This window comes from Anneissia japonica, unplaced genomic scaffold (genome assembly GCF_011630105.1).
Source record: "Anneissia japonica isolate Jap-2015-1 unplaced genomic scaffold, ASM1163010v1 scaffold287960_len3192837_cov198, whole genome shotgun sequence".
NCBI classification, from domain to species: Eukaryota; Metazoa; Echinodermata; class Crinoidea; order Comatulida; family Comatulidae; genus Anneissia; species Anneissia japonica.
The window spans coordinates 3,074,290-3,098,741 of NW_022712725.1; the positions used below are offsets into that span (position 1 = coordinate 3,074,290).

The 24,452-nt window shown below is 34.6% G+C and overlaps 3 protein-coding genes across 6 annotated transcripts in view; 1 reads left to right on the forward strand and 2 right to left on the reverse strand.

Moving 5' to 3' along the window:
* Positions 1-2,740: 2,740 nt before the first annotated feature.
* Positions 2,741-14,352, forward strand: LOC117108011 (organic cation transporter protein-like). 4 transcript variants are annotated; one of them, XM_033249844.1, is made up of 10 exons: positions 2,741-2,849; positions 3,587-3,934; positions 6,419-6,649; positions 7,767-7,963; positions 8,877-9,152; positions 9,801-9,935; positions 11,276-11,361; positions 12,086-12,206; positions 12,412-12,484; positions 13,836-14,352. In XM_033249844.1, exons 2-10 carry the CDS (start codon positions 3,614-3,616, stop codon positions 14,049-14,051), a joined length of 1,656 nt encoding a protein of 551 aa, XP_033105735.1. In that variant the 5' UTR covers positions 2,741-2,849; positions 3,587-3,613; the 3' UTR covers positions 14,052-14,352. The 4 variants fall into 4 exon arrangements, with proteins under 4 accessions (XP_033105735.1, XP_033105734.1, XP_033105737.1 ...); XM_033249843.1 differs by having other exon boundaries at positions 2,802-2,888; XM_033249846.1 differs by lacking the exon at positions 2,741-2,849 and adding an exon at positions 2,939-3,075.
* A 1,094-nt stretch (positions 14,353-15,446) lies between these two features.
* Positions 15,447-19,602, reverse strand: LOC117108014 (carbohydrate sulfotransferase 10-like). The gene is made up of 3 exons (XM_033249849.1): positions 19,317-19,602; positions 17,269-17,345; positions 15,447-16,859 (listed from the first exon to the last, which is right to left on the reverse strand). The coding sequence occupies exons 1-3, from the start codon at positions 19,411-19,413 to the stop codon at positions 15,948-15,950; spliced, it is 1,086 nt and encodes a 361-aa protein (XP_033105740.1). The 5' UTR covers positions 19,414-19,602; the 3' UTR covers positions 15,447-15,947.
* Positions 19,603-19,757: 155 nt separating this feature from the next.
* The window catches only part of LOC117108016 (deoxyribonuclease-1-like), a 6,251-nt gene continuing 1,556 nt past the window's right edge, over positions 19,758-24,452 (reverse strand). The window contains exons 3-7 of the mRNA XM_033249852.1: positions 24,282-24,368; positions 23,181-23,415; positions 22,910-23,064; positions 21,072-21,168; positions 19,758-20,449 (exon numbers count right to left, since the gene is read on the reverse strand). Coding sequence (XP_033105743.1) covers positions 20,393-20,449; positions 21,072-21,168; positions 22,910-23,064; positions 23,181-23,415; positions 24,282-24,368 — 631 coding nt within the window. The 3' untranslated portion in view covers positions 19,758-20,392. The remainder of the gene's footprint in view (positions 20,450-21,071; positions 21,169-22,909; positions 23,065-23,180; positions 23,416-24,281; positions 24,369-24,452) is intronic.

The following is a 24,452-nucleotide window of genomic DNA, read 5'->3' on the forward strand; positions in this document are numbered from 1 at the left end:
CTTATAATTTTCTTTTTTGTATAGATTTTTTTATAATTACTGTAGGCATACCATGATTAATAGTCGCACATAAAAAGGTTTAAAAGGCCTAATAGTAATGATGAATATTCACATAATAAAAACATATGAAATTGAAAAACAGAGAGATTAAAGATTTTTAGGTTTATTATAAGTAAATTTTCGAATGAGAGCGACAAGCCACTTAGCACCTTTTAGGGGTGTTTAGGAGAGCCAATCAAAATCAAGAATTTATAATCTCCGAGAGAGTCATAAAGAAAAGTTCATAGCATTTGTGAACGAAAGCTTTTGGTTAAATTGAAATGTATTGTCTCCCTGGGACAGTGGCGTAACGAAGGGGTCAGAGGACCCTGGGCAGGGTCCCTTATGGGCCCCCAGACGCTGGGAGCCGGGGCCCTTGTGGGTCTGGGCGTTTTTAGCGTTCTATGACGTATTTTAATGCCTTTTTTACACATTCGAATTCTAACTTTATGTATCGTGATTTGACCCAAGAAAAGCATGCTTAATTTTAACTTAGATATCACTAATAAACACAGGCCTATTACAATAAATACTCCAAACAAAACGAGCCAATTAAAATTTTAAAAAATATTTATGGACAAAGACATGTATCATACTCATGGTCAATGCTTTTGCTCATGGTTTAATTTCTTGTTTCACGTGTTTATTGGTCTTAATGTTGTTTTTTTTAAATATAAAGTTTAATGCGTTTTTATCAATATATAGTCTGGCTATAGCGATGATAATAAAAATTCCCCAATCACTCGCAGACTTTGGCATGGTAAAAGGCCTTGGGCCTTGTTTGTTTGTGAAAAAAACAAAGAAAAAATATATATTATTTGAATTTGCTGGTGGCCCCTTGAGGCTTCGGGGCTTCTGGCTTAGCCAGTAAGAGCTCATAGCCGTTACGCCAGTGCCATGGTGTAATTCCAGCCCAGATGCTTGTAATCCAATACAACTCCATTGTCTAATGTTTATATATTGACTTAAATCTATGTGAAATGGTAGTCTATGACCTCCATAATATACAGCAAACAAAACACTGCTTAGCTAAAACATGGAGGGCTAAACATATTTAGCCTGCCAGAACAAGATTAGCCATCACATATGAATGTTGTACCCACCACCCACATTATATTTGGTTTTTCTTTATATTCATTGATATATACAACCTTTATGACTATCATATTATGTAAAATGATTTTCATGAAATTTAAGTAATTCAATTAGCCCAATGTCATTAATTTGACTTCATGGTCTGGGGTAATTCCGGTCCCAGAATAATATAGGCCTACTTTTGTCTATGTGGGTTACGGTATGTTAGATGAAGAGGCTTGTGGTACAATATGATAACACTAATTCTGATGGGTTGCAGTGACATTGACATTCCATCAGACGTGAATGACCCGCCATTGACTAGGCTTATATCTATATACTATCTGGACAAATGGACATACGTTTTTAGCCTTTCATAAACTTATTTCAATAGTGTAGACCTAGTAGATAACACAATTAATTCAGTAATTATTTTTTAATATTTTGCTTTCAACTAGTATATATGGGCCGGAATTACACCCAACTCATGGGGCAATTCCGGCCCTGCATCTTCATTAATAAAGTGTTAGTGTGCAAACGATAGCCTCATGTTTCTACTTTTTGCAGTATAATTTAGCATAGATAACTACAATTAGAAACATACCTTTTCAAATAGTAGAAATATTAGAAAATACAAAAAAGGGACTGAATTACCACTTTCCCCTACTTACTTACTTACTTACTTACTTACTTAATTAATTAATTAATTAATTACCGTACTTACTTACTTACTTACTTACTTACTTACTTACTTACTTACTACTTACTTACTTACTTACTTACTTACTTACTTACAATCTTACTTACAATTTCTGGGCATATAGTGTTGTTACATCATTAACTTTTTTCGCCTTAGCCCCATCCATGGTGGGGACTGGGTGGATGCGACTTTCCTGGTATTTGCCATTCTCTCATTTGATGTTTTTAAAAACGGAATGTCAGCAAAACAGTCAAATCCATTTTTTTTTCTCTATAAGTCTAAGAGTGCAACCGTGGTGTGACTGAGGTGGGTGTAGCCCTTCTAGACCTCCCCACCCCTTCGGAAAATTTTAATGCGCCCCACCCCTGATCAACGTGTCAGCTAAGTGACGGAACTGTTTCCTCGGCCCACGTTCTTTTTTACCATACTCCTAAATCAGGGATAGAACGGCCTTCTTGTGGACACCGGTTTATAAATATCAATACAGGTATATAGAAATGTATTAATACATTTTATTGATTATTTGTATGTGTGAAGAAAGAGTGATACGAAGGGGTTAGTTTTAAAGGGGTTGCGTATGTAAAGGTTTAACTTTTATGTTAGATCAAAACAAATGATATCCTAGGTTCCAATTAAAACGCACCCTAACTTCAACATAAACTTTTAAGTGGATGATCTAAGCACATAACTGCACATAACTAACATCATTAAAATTGTTTTCAATACAGATTTAAGTATCAACCAGATGTCACATGAATGGCGGCTTATTATACGGTATCTCATAGTGTATTTATACCGTCATGATTATGTTAAGAGGTTAACTGTTGTGATATATCAGAAAAATATTCTCCTTGCAATGAAAAAAAACGTCTACATCCAAATATCACGAATGTCCCATCTTTAATGTTCCTTCTCTTCCTTGTTATGACAGGTAATCCATTGCCATTGAAAAGAAATTTACACGGCTGAATGATTCTAATTTGTATGCAGCTTTCACCAAAAAAAGAAAGGTGCGACTCTACACATCTGTATCAAGGTAAGCAGCTCTCAACGTTGTCCTGAAGATTGAGTATCGGTAGGTTCAGTGGCGGATTCAGGAATTTGAAATAGAGTGGGGTGCGACTCCCCCGCCCCCTTGAATCCGCCACTGAGATCTAACTGTAGATTAACGATTTATTTTATTTATATTAAGATTAATTGCTGTGTCATAACCTGACGTTGAAAGAGTAGAAGTAGGCAGCAACGCACATAGATCTAAAATGGTAGTGATGCGATTCATCAAGTGTATATTTATTTAGGACCAAAAAACTCCGAGGTGAAAAATACTCACAGGAATGTTATATAGCTCCACCCGAAGACATAATTATTACATGGTTAGAATAGAGCGATTCCGGATAGGGCTATAAAATAAGTTTAACTCATTTTCCAGCTGATATGTGAATGACACCGATCCCGATAGTAATGAGATTTGGTTGAACTTATTTGACAGGCATAAGCGTTTTTTGAGTTTCTTCGAGTATATGACACTCTTGGGGCGATATTTGTGCCTTATTTCCGTGCTTTGTTAAATGCCAATTTCCAGAGAAAACACCATTTTGATTAAATTTACAGACTATATTAATATTAATATTAGTTAGGCCTATATGGATCCCAGGTCCAGAAGGGTCACATAATGGATAACTTTTTATGACGTCAGTTATTGACAAGACAGTGACTTCAACGCATTTCAGGTAATGTTCTCCACAGTAACAGACGTATTGTTTTATTTGTCAGATCATTAATCGCACAGATTAGGCCAAAATGGATATAGACAAATACCTTGAAAGAATCGGTTATTTTGGGCGCTACCAAACTACTCTTCTTATAATACTACCAATACTTCAAGGCGTCTTTCCGAGTTGGCAAGTGCTTTCATCAGTTTTTATTCTGTACGAACCGCCGCATAGATGCAAGACAGACGCTGCTGCTAATGTTAGCATACCCATCGGAGAGGATGGAAAACCTTCAAAATGTAGCATGTACAAATATGACGAAGATACCATCTACCAAAACGAGACAACTTATTGTGAGAACGGTTGGGTGTATGATGATTCGAAAAAGGTTGTTTCCTTGGTAACTGAGGTAATATTTGAAAGGCTCAGGCCTATTTTTATCAGTGTAAAATCTATACATAAATAAATAATTTAAATTAAAAAATTTAATTGTTTAAAAAAAAAAACAATTTCTAGTGAGAAATAGGTCGAAAAGAAATTTTCGTTGATAAACTGAGGCCAATATACCTTTCACTAAATATATACCGGTAGCTTATCTGTAAGTTGACTACCAGCTAGCTAATTTGGAGTATTGCAAAGCTGTCTCTTATACACATCTAGATGTGTATAAGAGACAGGTGTAGCCCATACAGTAATAGCCTTGGTAATTCAAATATTGAATTACATTGATCAAGTTTTGTTTGCTAAAAGCAGGAGAGTGTATGATTTATTACATAAAAATGGTGGTAAGGAAAGACATCCTTACATCCAGATACTTAAAATTCATCGCCTTTTCTGATTGTGGAACTCCGAGCATGGAGTTGTAAAATGTTACACAATGTTCCGATATATATCAAAACATGATCAACAGCAATATAAAAGATTGCAACATGTTCGCATTAATTTTGTTGATTCTAATAAATCAAATCATTGACTAGATAACACTTGTATAAAATATAATTACCTATAGGCCTATCTCTAAAGCTTTGTTCACACTGACACGTTGTTATGTACCAGTGTTTTTTTTTTTAATACATCGATGGTTATATTTTATGATAGTATACTATCTGATTGTTAAGTTTCCACTAAAAATGCATGCAGGAGTTGTGTTTCTAGACTTGTCCATTGTTATACTGATTTAGATTGACCTTCTTTTTGAAGAACCCAGATTTAGGTTTGGTCATTAACCTCAATACAAACAGTATATCTTTAGAATAACACGGCATTCAGTATTTCAAATGTAGCTCGGTCCTTCGGCTTTAACGAGGGTAAAAGTGATAATGACAATGTAGAGAGTGTTTGCTTTCAAATTTGTATAATAGGTTATTTAACTATTATTAAACTTTGGCCGTTTCGAAAATAGGAATGCCTCTGTGACTTTGCAATAGCATTATTGTCGTCTACAGCAGCATTTGATATGCATAAAACATATGGACGCTTATAAGCTGACCTGGGTATTTAAGACCGAAAATAAAACTGAAATAAACATCAAATGTAGCCACAACCCACTCTCTAAAAGGGATTAAAGACGTTTTGTAGCTAAAAATTTGCTGGCCTTAATTCGTTTACATCTAACACGACTCTACATCTTTTGATCATTTGATCGAACTGACTTTTGAACGTAAATTAATTTAATACTAAAAACAGGATATTGGCATCAATGTTGGCATTGTTTATAACTAATATTAATGAGTACGGAAGATGTACCCATGTGTTACGTTTATGGTTTGGACATTTTTCATGTACTAAAATAAGACACAATCTAAAATGTGAGCATGAGCAGGGATGGAGCCAGGATTTTTATCCGGAGGGGGTCCGAGGTCTCCGACGAGGTGAAGGGGAAGCGCTGTCCCCAACAAGAGGAAAGTGGGCGTGGTCGGTCAAAATCTTTAAAGGTTTCAAATTCTTATTTAATCGACTTTAGAGACTAATATGTGGAAAATACATATAAATATGTTTTCTCCCCGACAAACAGGGAGGACAGCGCCCTCTGACATTAGAGTGGGGGGGGGGTCTGATTTTAATATATTAAAAACATATCATTACACTGATTTTCATTATCAGCAAATTGAAGTTGAAGACTTTCCATAGAATATAGAAATGGCACTCTATTGTTGATGGTCTAATTTTGTTCACATTTATATTGCTCAATTCATAAATAAATTTTATGAGTGCACGGGGAAGAATATTTTATGAGTTAAATGAAAGACTAATAATTTCAAAGAGAGAAGGCCATGTTTAATAAAAACACTCGTTCATGCAACGAATGAAAATTTCTGAAAAATAAAGTTATGTCTCTTTTTCTTCCGAATGGAACAGTTCATCTTCTCTCAACGAAATAAAATATGTATTAGATATAAAGAGGAAAACAATAATTGAACAAAATTACACGAGGAATGACAAATAAAAAATAAGACAAATTAATTTTTAACTTTAGAAGAGAGTCCATTGTAAATGTTGACAGCTGTAAACATTTGGTGTAATCTTTGATAAGAACTTGAATTGAAAAAAAAAAAAACAAATTGACTGTAAAAAGTAAGGTTCTACCAGGTCTACATTATTTAAGGAAAAGTGTTAAGAACACTGCCTTGTTGAAAACAACTTTTTAATTACTGTTGAGTCAAGTTTTACCGTGAATAAGAATAAAGTTTGATTATTTGATTATTATTATTATTATTATTATTATTATTATTATTATTATTATTATTATTATTATTATTATTATTATTATTATTATTATTATTTACCAGTTTATTGTGTAATTAAAATTTCTTTAATTTAGACACGGTTACTCGCAAAACAATTCAAATCTATTTAAATGCAACAATGTAATTATTTATATCATTATTCCTAGTTGGACTTAGTATGTGATCAAGCGATTCTTTCTCCGAATGCTGTCTCAATATTTTTCTGCGGTGTTCTGTTTGGTTCCGTCATCAACGGTCAGTTATCAGATATGTATGGACGCAAGTTTGTTTCCTGGATGGGGTTAATTGGCGTGATTGTCACTGGCGTAATAATAACTTTCGTTCATAATTACATTGCATTCGTTATTATTTGGTTCGTGGTCGCCATGTGTATAATGGTAAGACAGGTATTTTTTTCAGACGTATTTCAATAATAATTCATAATTGAAAATGTTGTGCAAAACCTGTACTGCACTTAGCGTAGGGTTTTCACGGTGGCTGATGATATAATTAATGGGATTAAATGGAAAGTAAGTTACATCAGGTTCTTTTCACACTATGAAGTTGAAGTATGTGACAAATACAGTACCGTATCTGTGATTTGTTCATATTTGGGTGTGACGGATATGACATCATATTCATGTCCATAACTGGCAAATCACATATACTTATTTGGGTATTGACAGAACATATGATGGCCTGTTGCAATTACATTAGAGCTTTTTTAATATCAAAATTGGAATACTAATCAACCATTTTAAGTGAAAGGCTGCAGACGCTTAATGTGGGTTGCAAAAACAGGTATAGGCCTATATTAATGGCAATATTGGTAGATTTTGGATAATTGATGTAATTAGATATATATACGGTATATATGATAATACAGGTATTGTCTTTTTTACTGTTTTGTTGTTTTTTTAATTTGCTGTGTGATTAAGGACCTATTTTAGTTTTTTGTGTGTGTGATTATGTTACTAAGTTATATGCTTTAATGTTTTTAATAATAATAATAATAATAATAATAAGAATAATAATAATAATAATAATAATAATAATAATGATAATAATAATAATAATAATAATGATAATAATAATAATAATAATAATAATAATAATAATAATAATAATAATAATAATAAGAATAATGATAATAATAATAATAATAATAATAATGATAATAATAATAATAATATATCTATAAAGCGCATATTGCACATTGCCCCTATTATGCGCTTTACAAAAGAATATATATAAGGCAAACCGAGAAATGAGTTCTCATTCTTGTATAAATTATTTTGTTTGTAATTTATTTGTATTGTAAACATTTTAAAATTACTTATAAATTACAGGTTCGGGCTGAATGATTTTTTTTTTTTTTTTAATTTGTATGTTCGATATTGTTGGCAAAAACTAAGATACCGTTTGAATGAATTAGGTTTATGCATCTCACAAGAGATAAAAATGGAAAGAAAACGTCATCATTACTTACTGTACTTCAATTACTCTTTACTGCAGGCTACTATGACGTGTACCTTCATTTTGTTGCTTGAGCTATTCCCGCCAAAACAACGGGCGATTGCGTGCTGTATTTCAACAATAGCATGGGGAATTGGACTGTGTTTGGTTACACCTATCGCTTACTGGTTTCAAAATTGGCGCCATTTTCAACTAGCTATTACCCTTCCTATGATATTATTTTTGCCCCTCTGGTGGTGAGGAATATTTCATATCTAAGGAATGTTAGGAAATACCTTGGGATTAGGAAAGTTTTAGAATTAGACATCGTTTTTCTCCTAACTTGAAGTATTTGTATGGCACTTCAAAGTTCTTAATATCCACCTTTTTTGCCGAAAAAAGAAAGTACAGTTTTTAATTAAGTTATTAGTCTAATATTTAACATATCTATATTCTATAGTTCCCATCACTCCCCTCAAGGTATTTCTGAGCACTTCCTAAATAGAAGAGAGTTATAATTCAGATATGACTAAAGAATAGTCACATACATACGATTATAAACTTATGCATAGATACATACACCATAAGTATATGAATGAAACACGAATTAGGCCTACTATCAATGAATAAATAAAGCAGACAGTACTATGAACTACTAAAACATACCAACTATGATCAGAAAATTTGGGGTTTTTTTTAACATTTGTGGTATATTTTTTTATTTATACCTTAATTAATGCATGGAAAAATTATTTAAGTTAAATTCACGTATTCAGAAACGATTCAAGTGATTCAGTAGCTAGTTGACATGACAACTCGGTCGGGTTTTTTTTTTTTTTTTTTTTTTTTTTTGGTAAATCTTGTCCTGTGGTTAAAATGCTCACCTTTCAATTACAGAGTTGTGTTTAAGTGAATATAAACAAACCCACTCACAAAAAGTCTTGTATTAGAACTTATCTTATAAAGCGACGTAGTAAGATTTAGCCCATCCCCCCTCATTCCATCATGTAGTTGGAGATCGCTCTTGAATTTGAACGAAATAAGCTTATATCATGCAATGTACCTGTGCTGTATAAAAAAAAGTACGCGTTTGATTATCAAGACACTTATGTTTTCGATTGATGTGCTGCATATAAAAAATGTGATTGTCGTTATTTCTTTAAAATGAAGGTTTGTCGTAGAATCTCCGAGATGGCTTCACACTAAGGGCCGTCACAGTGATGTAAGGAAAATTATAGAGAAAATGGGTAAATTCAACGGAGTAGACTGCGCCTTTCTAGATGAATCTGCATCAAACGGACAGAAATCATTATTGGTTTTGGATCAGACAGCACCTGAAGATACATTTAATGACAAGTCGAAGTCTCATAGAAAAACTTACTCCCTTTTTGACACTCTACGGACACCAAACCTGCGGAAGTATACAATAATAATGTTCTTCATGTGGTGAGGCAATTCTTATTCTATAGGCTAGTTCATGTTTTATATACTGTCACAGACTGTCGCTTTCAAATTATCTGATGTCTGCTACATACACTGCTTATTATTTTATCATCACCAACATCATTATCACATTGTCAACAGTGGTCGGTCCAAGGGCGGCAAAGGAGAAGAAAGATCCTCTCGGACCATAGGTAGACATAATAAAAGTAGATCCGCCACTGATCATTACCATGATGATGATGATGGTTTTTACCATCATCTGCATCATCTCCACCACCACAACCACCACCATCCTCATCCAACTTTATTATCCTTTTTTTTTTAAGAATCTGAATTTATACGGTGCCTTCCACATTCCGAAGAATATACAAAGGCGCTGGCATCTCAGTATTTTCCCGGGTACGGTACTGGATACTTAGTTAGCCAACCAGCACATTTTTGCGCAGGTTTCTCTGATCCCTGGGGAGTTATCCCACACCCTCCTACCAATTAGAAGTCCAAAACCTTACACGCTGCATCACACCATTATTTTGTATACAGTTCAGTTTCTAATATCAGTTCTGGGACCAAAAATCAGTAAGTCTATTATGTCATGATGTATGTATGTCTGGGCCTCATTTAATACAATATAACCCATTTCTTCTCTTTTAGGCTAGTGAACAGTTTAGTTTACTACGGATTGGCTCTTAACTCGTCTTCACTGGCTGGTGATCGCTTTCTAAACTTCTTCATTCTCGGATTAGCAGAAGTGCCGGCCTACGTTTTTGGATTGTGGGCATTGCAAAGGTGTTTTGAAGTTGATAAACATTATTAATGCATATTTTAACATTAACCCAATGGAACACCGGGCCTATAAATAATGTTTGGGATTTTTTTATCTTCGTGAGGAACACCCACCTTTTTTCAAACATTATAACGTGATTTCTTCATCTTCTTTTAAAATAAAATGCTTTTAACAATAATCACATGCTTAATATATTACCATAATAATATTACCAATAATAACAATATTAAAAATGCAAATTTCATCATTTAGTCAAGACAATTTACACTAAAGTAAGACACTTTTATAGGCCTATAATAGTTAACCAACTTTAAATTAATTTTACTTTAACTAACTACCGTAAATATTTTCCCTTAAATTTAGTTTACCTGCTTTTATTTTACATTTAACTTAACCCTTAGGCCTACCTGTCTCTTCCGTTTTACCATATACTTTTAGGCTTAATTTTACAGTTGCATTTACTTCCGCTGTATTTATCGTGTTATTCACGTTTGTCTTTATGTTTACCTTTACCTTCAAATATCTTCTCAGGTTTAATGTTTAATTTTTTGCCTTTAAATCTATTTTAAAATAGATTATGAATAGAGAAGAGTAAAGAAGAGAAAATATAAACTGAAATGTAAAAATAAAGGTAACACCTTAAAAGTAAATGCAAGATTGTAAAGTTGAAGTGAGGGAAGATGAGTAAAGTAGGGCTAACGTATAAAAGTAGAGGTAATCCAAGACATTCATATATTAAAGCTAAAATACTGTACGGTAAACGGTAAATATAAAAGTAAAATATGAATGTAGGCCTAAATGTATTTAAAGTAAACCTAAATATAAACGTAACCATAGGCGGATTCAAGAGGGCCAGTCGACACAGTTTTAAAAATTTAAAGAAGAAAATAAATGCATTTAAATTTTTATTCTTCGAGTACTATTTCTGGCCATCAGAAGTGTCATAAGACATACAATTTCGTACCTCAGTCGCAAACATTGTAAATCTAGTTTTTGCAGCCTGTCGTACTCGCGAAATTTTAACACATCACAGAGGGCGCTGTTGTTTGTACGAGAGTTCCTACATAGAACACAATTTGTAGAATGCGATTATTGCACTCCTTTACCTTTACTCAGCAGCAAGCAGGTTTGTCTAACAAATAACTTGCCAACTATACATAGCAATCAGTTTTATTTACATAACCGATGTTGCTTAAAAATGACAAAAGCTATATATTAATTAGAAAAATATTATTAGAAACAATTTAAGTAACATTGTAGAAAAATTAAGATTAGGCTTTCATTATTTTAATACAAGTTTAATTTACTTGATATTGTTTATAATTTTGTCTTCTTTGTACAGATACGGTCGCCGCAGGCTGCTACTTTGCTTTCACGTGATTGCTTCTGTAGCATGTATTTTGACAATTGCTATCCCTCCGAAATCAGGTAGGGTAATAATAATAAGTAGTAAATAAAATGTACAGTATTTTCATATACCGAACCTCGTAAGACCTAGGAGCGCATCCACGTAAGTTTCACCTAAGCTTCATAACTCCTACTAACCTACTCGCTCATGAATGTCTACAAAATTTAAAAAGCCTCTTACATTATTATAGACCTACCCTACAATTCCACTAAATTGTTATGATCCATTCCGTATTTTTTGCGTAATCTTACTAACAGACAGGCAGACGGGGTGAATACATAACCGCCATGACCAAGGTGTTTTGCGAGGGCCTTCGGCCCCTGCACAACAACCGAGGCCTTCCCTGATCCCCCAGCCAAGGTCTCTTCCCTCAGCTCGCAAAGTGCTCAGGGCCCACCCAACGCTCAAACCGTGACGCTGCCTATGGAAATATTGAATTAAATTGAATTGAATTAAAACGATTAATGATGATGATGAAGCTGATGGTTCTACTATGACGATGATAATCATCATGATATGGTCTAGATGCTGTTGGTGCTGATTATAATCACATAGGCCTATATACAGTATGTATTCATATCTCCTTATATATTTATCCTTATATATCTATTTACGTATTTTATATCTTCTTATATTGTTGCATACATAATTCAGAATGCATTTACTCCCATTATAAAACATAATATATTTATTAATAAATAATAAATAAATTATGTTTTCCTTTGTTTATATTATGTACTTTAGGGGATGGTAAAAACCTATCAGTGCTCATCACGACCTCGGCTTTCATCGGCAAATTATCTATTACGTTGACATATACAATTGTTTGGATCTTCTCTTCAGAAATTTTTCCAACTGTTATCAGGTACGGTAATTACTTTGTAGTCGACCAATTATAAAAAGTAGAAATATATAGCGTAATTATTGAAGTAAAACTAGACTGCCAGCAGTCTTCAGAGTATCTTTTTTTGTTGTTGTTGTTTTTTGGGTTTTTTTTTTTTGTTTTCCATTACAATGTTTGTCTTCGGTATGTGTGCCTGATAATGCATTAATTACATCTCATAATACAGAACCATTGGAATCGGAGAATGTTCCATGATGGCGCGAATTGGTGGTATTTGTGCCCCCTACGTCATGTATACGGTAAGGTACCCACGTCTTTTGTTTTCTAACACCGAAATTGTCAAAAACTTTCGACTTCCGTGAATCCGTGAACTTCTCTTCCATTTTAAGCCAGAATCCAGTGGCGGATCTAGGATTAAATAGCAATGGGTGGTGGCTAATACGATTTGCGAAGCACGAAGCAGGGGGGGGGGTTTGACAAGGGCGCAGATCTGTTTTGAAAGGTGAGGGGGTACATTTTGTGAGCCCACACCCACCTGAGGCCCACCGTGTTTGGGCCTGAGGTGCGAAAATTTTAGGAAATAGTAGCTCTAGATAACTGGAAATGACACTTTTATATAGTAAATTTCATCGTCTTCACATCACCATTATATAGTAAAAATGAAGCGGCAACAAATTTCTCTTGATTTTCGGCAACCATAGATATCTAATTAATATGTGTGATGTACTATAGAAAATAAATATTAAAAATATTGTCTTTGATGTACTTAATTTAGGCCTACCTACTTCGAACCCATTGTTTATTGTTCGTGTATTATAAAAAGAGGGAAAGCAATAAATAATAAGCAAAGCAACAATACAGACCTAATTATAAAATAATAAACTTTAACGATAGAACACCTCATATGTTCGGAAATGGCAATAAAACCAAATTTCAAATATTTGAAATTAATTTCAGCAACTTCCATGCAAATGGTACTTTTTAATAATAATAATAATAATAATAATAATAATTTTAAAAGGCATTTCTGGCAAAGGAGGGTTCTTTCGAACCCCTCAAACACCCCCAGGCTACGGTCTTGTTCTGTACCCATTTTCTAGGTAGTTGTGTGACAGGCCCGTATCCAGAGGGGGGGGGGGGGTTCCGGATAACCCCATTTTCTAGCAAACCCCCCTCTATTTTGGCGAACCCCCTCTTCAAATTTCCCAAATAAGTCCTCCAACACAACTAATGCACTGCAGACCCACCCAGACAAAGACGTTTTCCAACATATCTGCTTTTATAGCATTATTTAGACCCATAAAGCACAAAAATGCTCTTGCTCTGGGGGTTTCGCCGACCCCACCGGGGCTTCGACCGTGGACCTCACGCCCAGAACCACCCCCCCCCCCCTGGAAGAACCTCTTTTATAATACACGAACAATAAACAGTAAAATCGAGTTTATATATAACAAAAAATACACTTTATACTTTAGAAAATTGCCGTACACCAAAAAGAACACCATGGAAAGAAGGAATAGCTTTAGCTCCCCAACAAAATAAAAATAAAAAAAGATTGAAACCAAACGATTAATACAATATTAGAGAATAATGGTATTAATGCTATAATTAACACTCTATAAATAATTGTTTTAATCTGTTTATGAACAGGGAAAATCCGTTACATGGATACCAATGGTCTTATTTGCCGTCCTTTCGCTGTGTGCTGGCATTGCCGTGTTGGTGTTGCCTGAGTCCTTCAATCGCCCTCTACCAGAGACAATCGAAGACGGAGAAAACTTCAAAGATGTGAAACCCGTGACGGCAGCATATTCACGCGCGCCCAACGAGGATGATTATGGCGATAATGAAACTTCAAAAGTTTAGATCTAAATTGCTGTAGAAATTATATATGTTTATAACAATGACCATTATTTTAATATGTAGGCCTATGGAATAATTTTATATTTTGTAACCCAAATTTTTAATCTGGCCAAATTGTACCAAATGTTTGGGCTGAACTTCTCATTCATATTTTATAATTTCTTTCAACAGAAGATAAATATCTATACTGTTTGAGTCCATACAACGGGTGTCAGGACTTAACTGTATAGCCTTCTCCATCGAGTTTGAGTTGATTATTCCCATTTTTTGTAGTTCATAAATGTTGATCCCGAACGCACCCGGACTCATGTGATGTACACTTCATTTTCTACTTAAATTGATTGATTAACCTTCCCTTTCATTTAAATTGTATCCTTTAAGATGGTGCTGATGATGATTATGGTGGTGATGATGATGATGAAGATGATGATGATGGTGATAATAATGATGATAAGGATGATGATGGTGATGAGGACGATGATGATGGTGATGACGAAAATGACGATGGTGATGAGAATGATGATGACGATGATAGAGGTGGTATGCTCGTGATAGTGATGATGATTTTGATCATAAAAAAATAATCTACCCCTGAAATAAACAAATTATTGGTGTTTTTTTTTATTGTGCATGTCCAAGAACACTGTTTATAACAACTAGGGCCTATAATAGTTAGTTTTTTTTTCTTGTACTTTTAATTTTTAGTCGTTGAATAACAGAATTATCTTTGTTAATTAAATAACAAGTGAAATTGTAATTAATTAGAGATAAAAAAAAATACTAAACATGTAGATGTTAGATACATAGAGATATATTATAGTGGCTGTATATTATATTATATTATTAAAACATTATGCTGAGACCGATGCAAAATGATGTGAAAGAGTTTCAAATCAGACCCAGCATGAACTTGTACATTTCCACTAAGCCCCCCCCCCCCTTGAATATTGTTGCTAAAGTCCAAAGATCTTATAAATACAAGATAGCGTTCTCCGCGATTTACGCGTAACAAATAGAAGCGTCGGTCAAGGTTCAACATCTAGATGTGTCCATTCATGCGCTATTATACCAAAGAGAAAAAGTAATCAGTTTTGGAAGAGGGCGTCCTATCTGTTGCCATGGATCTGAAATGGTTCCTGTTCTGCTGTTCACAGAATAGCGGTCAAGGGTCAAAAGTTTCCAATTTAGCAAGAGGGCGCCATTCATGCCTTATTACAGAATTTGCACGCGTAAATCGCGGAGAACGCTATCTTGTGTTTATAAGATCTTTGCTAAAGTCCTACAAAAAGATAGCGTAATTTTACGCAAACGTCACGTGCGTTTGTAGAATAACACTGTGTTTTTTGGACACGTCATGGGCATATTCCTGCCACTGTTTTGATTGGTCAGTTTTTTTTAAAGTTTGATTGACACTCCGGAAAGGTTCACTATCTGTGTGTCCAGAAAAACTAACCCAGGGCAACTCCGACCCAGAATAAAACTGGTCGGTCAGGATATTGCTAAAACTATGTCAGATAGTCAATCTGATCATCATCGTCCGTCCATGTATCAAGTCTAGTCGGGCACTCGCTGCCGGCCAGACGGCTTAGCGCCGTCTAACGGAGTTGGATTGGTCGTACAACGGTCGTACCCACCGTCGTACGACGCAATGAGTGCAATTACTAATAATTGTATTGCAGTGTGTTTAGCTATAGCAGCGATTCAACTTTGGGTATGAATGGTCTAACCCAGGATAATGCTGGGTTTAGTTGTTCTGTGAGAGTGAATTTGCAGAAGTTAGTTTCGTTGGAGTGAATATTACCTTTGCTGTTTAGACTAAGACTCAAATTTCATACAAATTTGGCAATGCTCAGATAATTATAAACTCGGTTTATTTATGATTTTTTAAAATATATTATTTCAAGTACCAAACCTTATAATGTTTCCATTTTCAAAATCAGGTTTGGGATAGCCGAACAGCTTAAAATCTAGTTTATATCGATTGTACAAGTTCTTTAGGTCTTGCACCGGGAGATCTTTATAATAACTTTCAACGGTATCCCTTCCGGAGCTATTAGTCGGACTGCTTAATGTTGAAGATGGAAACTCAAACTCTTTGTCTATTTTTGATATCATCATTAAATAATCGGTATCTGCTGCCATTGTTTCCATCTTACCGATGAAGTTGTAGTGAAAAGAACATGGATCACATTTATTAAACACTTCAATCCAATGGTTATCAGTTGAGACATTTCGTGACACTTTAGGATCACCAATGTATTTTACAAATTCTCCAAACTTCAGATTGTAGTTTCTTTTGAAATTCGCTTTAATTCGATAAAATTCTTTATTTGTCCTATATTTTCTAATTATATTCATTCCAAACTTACGCTGCCAAAAACCAGCATTCTTGAGCGTAGTTTTTGGATCCAATTTATTTTTGAATGCCGAAAGGACTCGTGAAAACGGATGACGAACATACAAGAATTTTATGTAAGAATCCATTTCATTATTTTGTTGAAACAGACCATTAAATGTGAACATTGGTAAACAATTTTGGGCATGTTTACTCATTAAATGTTGTTCTAATTGTTCGTCAGCATTTAAACATCCACCTAGTATTAACAGCATATGCTTCCAACTTGAAGACGCAATCTTAGGAATAGGACAGTACATAAGATTGTGACTGAGTTCAATAAATAATTTTACTGGAACATGGGCGTTCCTTTTATAATGTGTCGACTTGCATTCCTTTTTCAATAACGCTAAACGTTGTCGTTGTATTTCCTCCTGTTTTATTATCCACCAGCTGGATGTATTTCTTTTTTCTTTCTGTTTAAAATTAAATACAGCAATAAAGAGTATAAATGAATATGCATTTCGTGATTATGACAAATTGATACCTATACTAAATTGTAAAGCAATTTCTCTCTCAAAAGAATGCATAGGCCTATAGTTTATATATATATATATCTGTCTCTTATACACATCTAGATGTGTATAAGAGACAGGATAAATATCTATACTACTCATCAGTGCAGCTGGGGTATAGACCCAAAAGAAACGTTTGACCAGCTTAGGAAGGGCCCAAACCAGTCCCACTACCACTAATGATTACAGAGCCAAACCAAGGCAATATATGTTTTTATATATATATATATATATATATAATATATTATTATTATTATTATTATTAATACATACAGTTATATATGGTAGTTAATAAAATGGTATCACTTACTTCTACGTATGAGTCTTTGAACGATATTGGGCCAGGAATTATGGTGTTGCTGTGAGCTCTAAAAAGCAGAGTGTTAGCTAGAAGACGAAAACAAAGGATAACGGTGCCATTGAAATGATTGTATATGATAGCCAGGGAGATGTTATATCTCCCTGATATAACCTTGCATCTCCCTGATATAAATTTAATTGTTCAAAACTTACCTTTAAATTTTGTAAGCATGTTAACAAACTATAATAATCTCGAGTCACTTTCATTTAACACATTAGAAAGATATGTACAAATTCATACACAAACACTATCTCTATCTGGTATACATTTCGGAAGTTTTAAGAACTTCGCTGTTTATTTATTAAGGAATATTATTTGGGTTTATACATCCATGATTACTCTAATATACAGTATATTAGCATTCGTTACTAATGGCAAGCAAGCTGATATTTTTTAATACATCAGATAGGAATACTGTATAGCAAGTCTGTAGCACTGATTGCTATTGTTTGTACAGCAGAATAGCAGGCACACTTTCAATAGACCAATAATGCCTGGGAAATCAGTATACTTGTTATCTTTATTTTTATTATGCCAAAAATACGAAAGCTGCATGGATTAAATTCACATAGGCCTATGGCATATATATTATGAATCGACAAAAAATCTAAGGATTTTTTTTTCTAATTCAATTTTTAAAGTCATTTCGTCCTATCTCTTCGGTTGTTGCCAATTGAACTAGTATCGTAGATATTTTTACATTATTCTTAACGTAGATCTTGAGTTCATTATTCAAGCCTAGACCATTAAGATCAGTACCATAATATGTGTTACTGACTGTTGTAAATTTCGATACGAAAAAATAATAATAATAATAATAAATTTTTAAAAAACAGGAAGGGCAAACAATTGTTCGCTTTTATTCTTCATTCAATGCAACTGTTTACGTAGGCTTCGTGCCACGGTACAATGCGCTGGAACCATACTTCTTTAAAATATAACCTACAGCAATCTTTTGATCTTTTTGATAGACCTCTACTTTGGTTTGTTCAACTATATTGTTCATGTGTTTCCTTTATTCAAATAACGTCGGTGGTCATATTTTGAATACATATTACTTCATTGCAAGTAGGTGAATGTAGGCCTATATTTAGTTGTTTCCTTTCAATAATCACGACTAAAGACCATATGTAGTACAGTAAAATGCTTGGCCATGATATCACATGGTTTGCAGATCGATTGGTCGGTAAATCTAAACAAATTTTAATAAGTTATTTTTTTAACTTCTGACGAGACAATGTTGCATTCGCCTATTAGAGTTTATCAAGAGACTCGTGGAATACCATATAAACGAATTAAAACATAATCTTGATCATTTGTCCCTGATTTTATAGATATATTTTTTTGCGCGTTAAAATCCGTACCCGGTATATAGCAAATATCTGTCAACCCCAGGATGTCTGAGCACCCAGGGATTAGGCTCACAGACGTGACCTGGGTCCTGCCATAGTTGGGTCTGAGGGCGAAAATTTTGAGAATATGTACCTATGTACTCGGAAATTGCAGTCGCATACCAGATTTAATTTCATTTATGTTATTATTTTCTTAATACAAGTTAGGTGGGTTGCGCGATTGCACCGTCTGCACCCCCTCCCCCTGCATTCGTCCCAGGCTCTGGATCGGTCCCGATGTTAAACCAAAAATGTTAATGGATATCTCATTATAAAAAGGAAAAAAAGAGGTACAACAGAGGTATAAACACTTGTATTTGAACTGGGAGCAAAGGGCAATGGCTTGCATATTTTAGCATTTAGAAAGCGTAGACCGTTTAAAATTGATGAAGAAAAACTAGTTTAAAAGAATTTTGTTTAAATAAACTTGAGGTCATGGGTCACGTCACTAAACCAAAAACAAACTAAGTATGAAGAATAGAATTAAGGAAAGGATTGGAAATTTACAAAGAAATGTTGTGGATGTTTCGCAACGAATTTAAATCAGTAAATTCAATCAAATGTGGCAATAACAAAATTACAAGCGGATTCAAAATGCTTACTTACTGTTGGTATTTTCTGTCAAATTACTACTATAATAGAGTAAACACACAACGCCAGCAAGGCTAATCACAAAAAATTCAAATCTAAGGTAGTGGTACATGGTGTTTTGGCTCTATTTTTACTAGACGTTCACTCTGTTTCTTCAAAAGATGCATCTAGCGAACAGCGTAGGCAGTACTAAATGCTAGTCTTCTGATTTCCTTCAACCGTCGTGTTTAATAATTCTGTAGATTATTCCATTTTGTAAAAATAGGTGAAATTATATGAGCCAACTTTTTATTACCCCTGTGAATTAATGCTAACGAATCACCGCAGTGAACAGAACAAAATATAGAGATTAAACTGGTAGCAAAAAAGTCGAGATGATGCTAATATTTTATGACTTGAAAAGAAGGCTATTGACGAAACACAATGATCAGACCAAAACAGAGAGTCACAACTGTATTATTTGCAGGACAATCGAAATGTATTTTTATAAACACTGTTCTTTGGTTCATTAGCTGTCTATACATGTAAGTACAAATTGGCCTGTGGGCCGCCTACTAAGAACCAAGGCTTTATGGTGTTCAGGGTTGGGACAAAGGTCATTAAGGATTCATTCTTGTGTTTGTCTAGTAACATTTCAAAACGCTACTAAATGGTAAACAATTAAAACAAATTTTTAGTTACATTCATTTTACCTTATTTTATTTTATTCATTTTTATTATTTATTTAGGCACACAATGCATGTGCCAAGGATTGTCAATAGCGAATATATCACTGTCCTACTTGTAGGTGGCAATCAAGACAAACATACACACACGATGCTTTACACAAACTAAATCTCAGTATTTTGCTTAAAACAAACAGTTAGGCTGTCTCGATACACAACAAATCATTTATTGTGATTTTATTTACCTTCCTAAAAAACAACATCTAGGTAAGTAATTAAAAGCGGTTTTCTGTGGGTCTATACTAATCAAACTGATAAGATTTAAAAGTAAATTAAATTAGTTATGTACTTCGAAACGCTTTAAGTTACGTTGAGTTGTGTTCTAAGGTTTTCGTCAGTAAGCTGGTTTGGGTGCATTTTAGAGGTTTAGCAGGAACTTTTCAACGTCATCTCAATTGGGTAATGATCACTGACAGCTTTTGCCTGATAAAATAAGAAAAAAAGTATACATTCATCCTTACATTTCGTCAAATCCAGTTGCAAACGTCTGACAAAATATATTATAATACTAATGATAACGGTAGGGGCCAGCATATTGATATATTTTTATGCAATTTTTTTCACAGATTTCACTCTTAAGATCAAAATATTTATTATATATCGAATACGAATTATCATTAATACTATTATTATTTGAGCATTATTATTATAATTATTATTATTAATATTAGGCCTATTATAATTTTTATTATTATTGTTATAAATATGTGTTGGGCTCGAATTGTTTGTAAATAAAATATGCATGCACATAATATGTTTCTGGAATACGTATTCACATGCAGTGATGTTACACCTACGAGTTTAAAGCCAGGACTCAGGGATTGGAGTTCTGTGTTACTAATCGGCATTATTTTGTCAATGCCACGGGCTCCAAATCGGCCAAGCGGCTTCCTAAACCCTTAAAAACTCCAGAGCGGAAGGGGGTTCTCCCAACTAGGGACCTTCGCAGCCCTCGGCAACCAGAGTAATAGGACCCAAATTCAAAGAAACTTTAGCCATGGCCTTAGGTCTTTTTGTTACTTCATCACTGTGCACATGCCTTTACCTCGGATTCGCTGAGTCCATAGAATGTGTCGAAGTTGAATGTTCCAGCAGATCTACGTGTATAGCTGGCCTTCATATTAGAACCAGCAATAACAAATCTATTTTTAAACAAAACCAAGAATATCAATAGGTATAAATAGAAAATAACGAGTTACTTATTAATTTAGTTTTTTTTTAAATTTTTATATTTTTTTCATTCGTCTGCAACAGCGAGTAACTCGCCAATTACAGAATAAATGATGCTTAATTACAAACCAAGTCTCTGTATGAGGCTTTGGGGGTAGAGTTTATTTTATTTAGAAAAAGGCTGCTGTTTGAGAAATTGAATCCAAGATATATATATGCAAGCCCCTGGGAATAGAAGGCAAGTATCTTAACGACTAAGCTAAAAAAACTCCACTCCAATAGTTATAATATCTCACAGCTTTCTACTTACTATATTTGATATTTGACGGTGATTTAATATTGAAATCTGATTAATTTTATTACCCAATATGTACTCAGTTGCTTGGAAATAGCAATAGATTACTTGAACTATCAGTTCGGACAACAAAATAAAACGTTTATATGTAAATAATAATATGTAACAGTTATAGTAGCCAATGAAAAGCCTGGTCTCCATAACATCGCTCACTATCGCCGAAAACTTTTGGCAATGCTAATTGGTTGGTCGAATCTGAAAAACTTCCCAATTTCGTCAGGGACAAGATACAAAAAATATTTGAACAATATGATAACAAATAATTAACAAACATTTATAATGCGCCAATTCAAAGATTTATCAAAGGCGCAGTGGACTAGATGTTGCACTTTTCACTTCATGACATCTCTGCAGCCAGCAAACCGGTGCACTTTCATCTGTCCACGACAGGGGCCGAATGAACCAGTAGGCCTACACCGGGGTAATCCCCGGTGTACAGGTTCATTCGGCCAGTACACCGGGGTAACCCACTACTTGTCTCGAAAGATATACTGGGTTCTTAAAGGGCACATGAGCATTTGTGTACACTGGGCCTACGGTTTATAGTCCTTATCAGAGAAGAATTGTTCCACCACCAGAACTATAGGAGTGAGCCGGCCGCGAACCCATGCCGATATTGTTGGCTACGATTAATGTGCCCCTGCCTCCGCTCGGCCATTTGGCTCGCTCAAATATTGACATTTTAAGCATGGAGCTAGCTGTAAAATGGGCCTACTCCCATACGGTCATAATGGCTGAAAATACCGTCTTATAGTTCTCGGTATTCTGACGTTTTTGATATCCTGACTTTGACATCCTGAAATCGTTGGACTAACTGGGCGTCGGGGATATAGCGTTGTGTTCGTCGTCAGTTGAAAATTAAAACTTAGTGGTAAAATAATCGAGCGCTCCTTTCGCCTACTGCTGGATCCGCCACTGAACACATGAGTGCATTTCCTTTTTTCTCTCTTTTTCCTCCCATTTTCCTCTTTTCATTATTTTTCTCACTCTTTTTTATTTTTCGACTGAACTGACTGGGGGAGCACGGGCCCGCTGGATCTGCCCCTGGCTAAATACCGATGCTTCCAGTTGGATAGTCTACTTGACCCCAACAATAAGTGAGGGAACACCAAAACCTTCCTCTCTTGAAAATACAGATTCCACCTCTGTACGGATTACCACTCGCGCCAACCCAGCAAAAAAAAAAAAAAAAAAAAAAAAAAAAAAAAAAAAATCTAGATTCGCTAATTAATAAACTGAGTCTGTAAGCCTGGAGTAATTATGACTGTATTACATAAAATGATTTCGGATATTAAACTAGGCTCTCTTGCTAACGGATTGTGGTATGATCTGTTGAATGAAGAAACTGACAACACTACCTGTCGTAAGCACAATCTGTTGACGATACTGTTGTATCTACATCATCCCCAATCAACCAATCAAACCTTGTTTGAGTACGTAAGCGAATGGAATCCCATTCGGAGGACGTGATGTAGGAACAATCGGCGTTAAAGTCCCCTGCAATTATGACGTCCTAAAGAATAACGATGTTAATAAGAGTTAAGTCATTTGTTAGAAGGCATATGCTAAAACTGTCTTTTCAATAAACATACAAAGCATTTAGATTGTTTTTACATAAATATGTATTACCTCAATGCCCCATTTTGCGACTACATCATCGTATACATCAGTTAGGCTATCAACTTCTGCTTCTGCAAAGTCAGGTGAAGTGTGAATAGGTACGACGGCAAAGTCCTTTACGCAGGTTTCCGGTGAACTGAATCGCACCACAAACGGCTCACGAATAAACTCATCGATGGCTGGTGTATAGCCCTCTGGACCGTCGTCGTACTCGTATTTGTCGCTGACACTGAGCTTGCTACGCCTACAAAAGCAACACTCAGTACTTTTAGAATGTAGACCGCAGGCCCGTAGCGTGGGGGAGGGGGGTTAATGGGGTTACGACGAACCGCCCAAAAAACCGGAGAAGGTCCTTATTTAAAAACGAAAAATTAATATTCGTGGATATATTTTGATAGTGTGTGATATGACGTCATCTTACCCATGTTTAATGTTTTCCAAAGGGTCCCCTTTCCACTCAAACGAACCTCCCACAAAAGTCAGTCAACGGGCCTGAGACCGTATGTTCTTATAAACAATTTGTCCGTTTCATGGCAAAGTTCAATATTTTTAAAAAATATTGCCGAAGTTTCGAATGTTTTTGATGAGAATTTGTTACAATAATTCTCATTGTCAATCACAATAATTACCTATTACGATGGCCAACACACAAACAATTTCCTCACTACTATAGGTTTAGTTAAATTGCGGTACAAGTTCTTACTGAAATGATTAACTTTACCATCCGTTGTGACACTAATGCTCAAAAGAGGTTTTACAAAGCAAAGGAAGATAATTAACTTTTCTTTCTTATACGGTAATTTTCAATATTCGCAACATTGACATAGTTATTTGTGTCATTTAAATGACCAATCAGAACAGTGGTGGAACTACTGTAGGCGCTTGTCCCAGAAACACACGTGTATATATAAGCAAAATGAAATAGTTAGGTACAATCCATATATTAAAGTGGATTAAAAAAAGTGTCGATTATACTGACTGGAGGACTTTAAATATAAACAGAGTTTGTGATATGTAAAAACATATAGGCCTACTGTTAACGTTTGAAAAGTTTTGTGATAAATCTCAATCCTACTTCATTAAACTTTGTAAGACGTTTAAGTTATTTACTTGTATATGAATGCATACTGTTCCTTGTACGAGGATCGTCCAGCCCTGGCACCAATTTCGAGAGCATACGGATCGCACGAAGAATGTCTGAAACATATCATTCATTTTATTAAGATAGCGTTTTAACAAATATTCTGTTATTATCTTTATAATAATACTATTAGTTGCAAT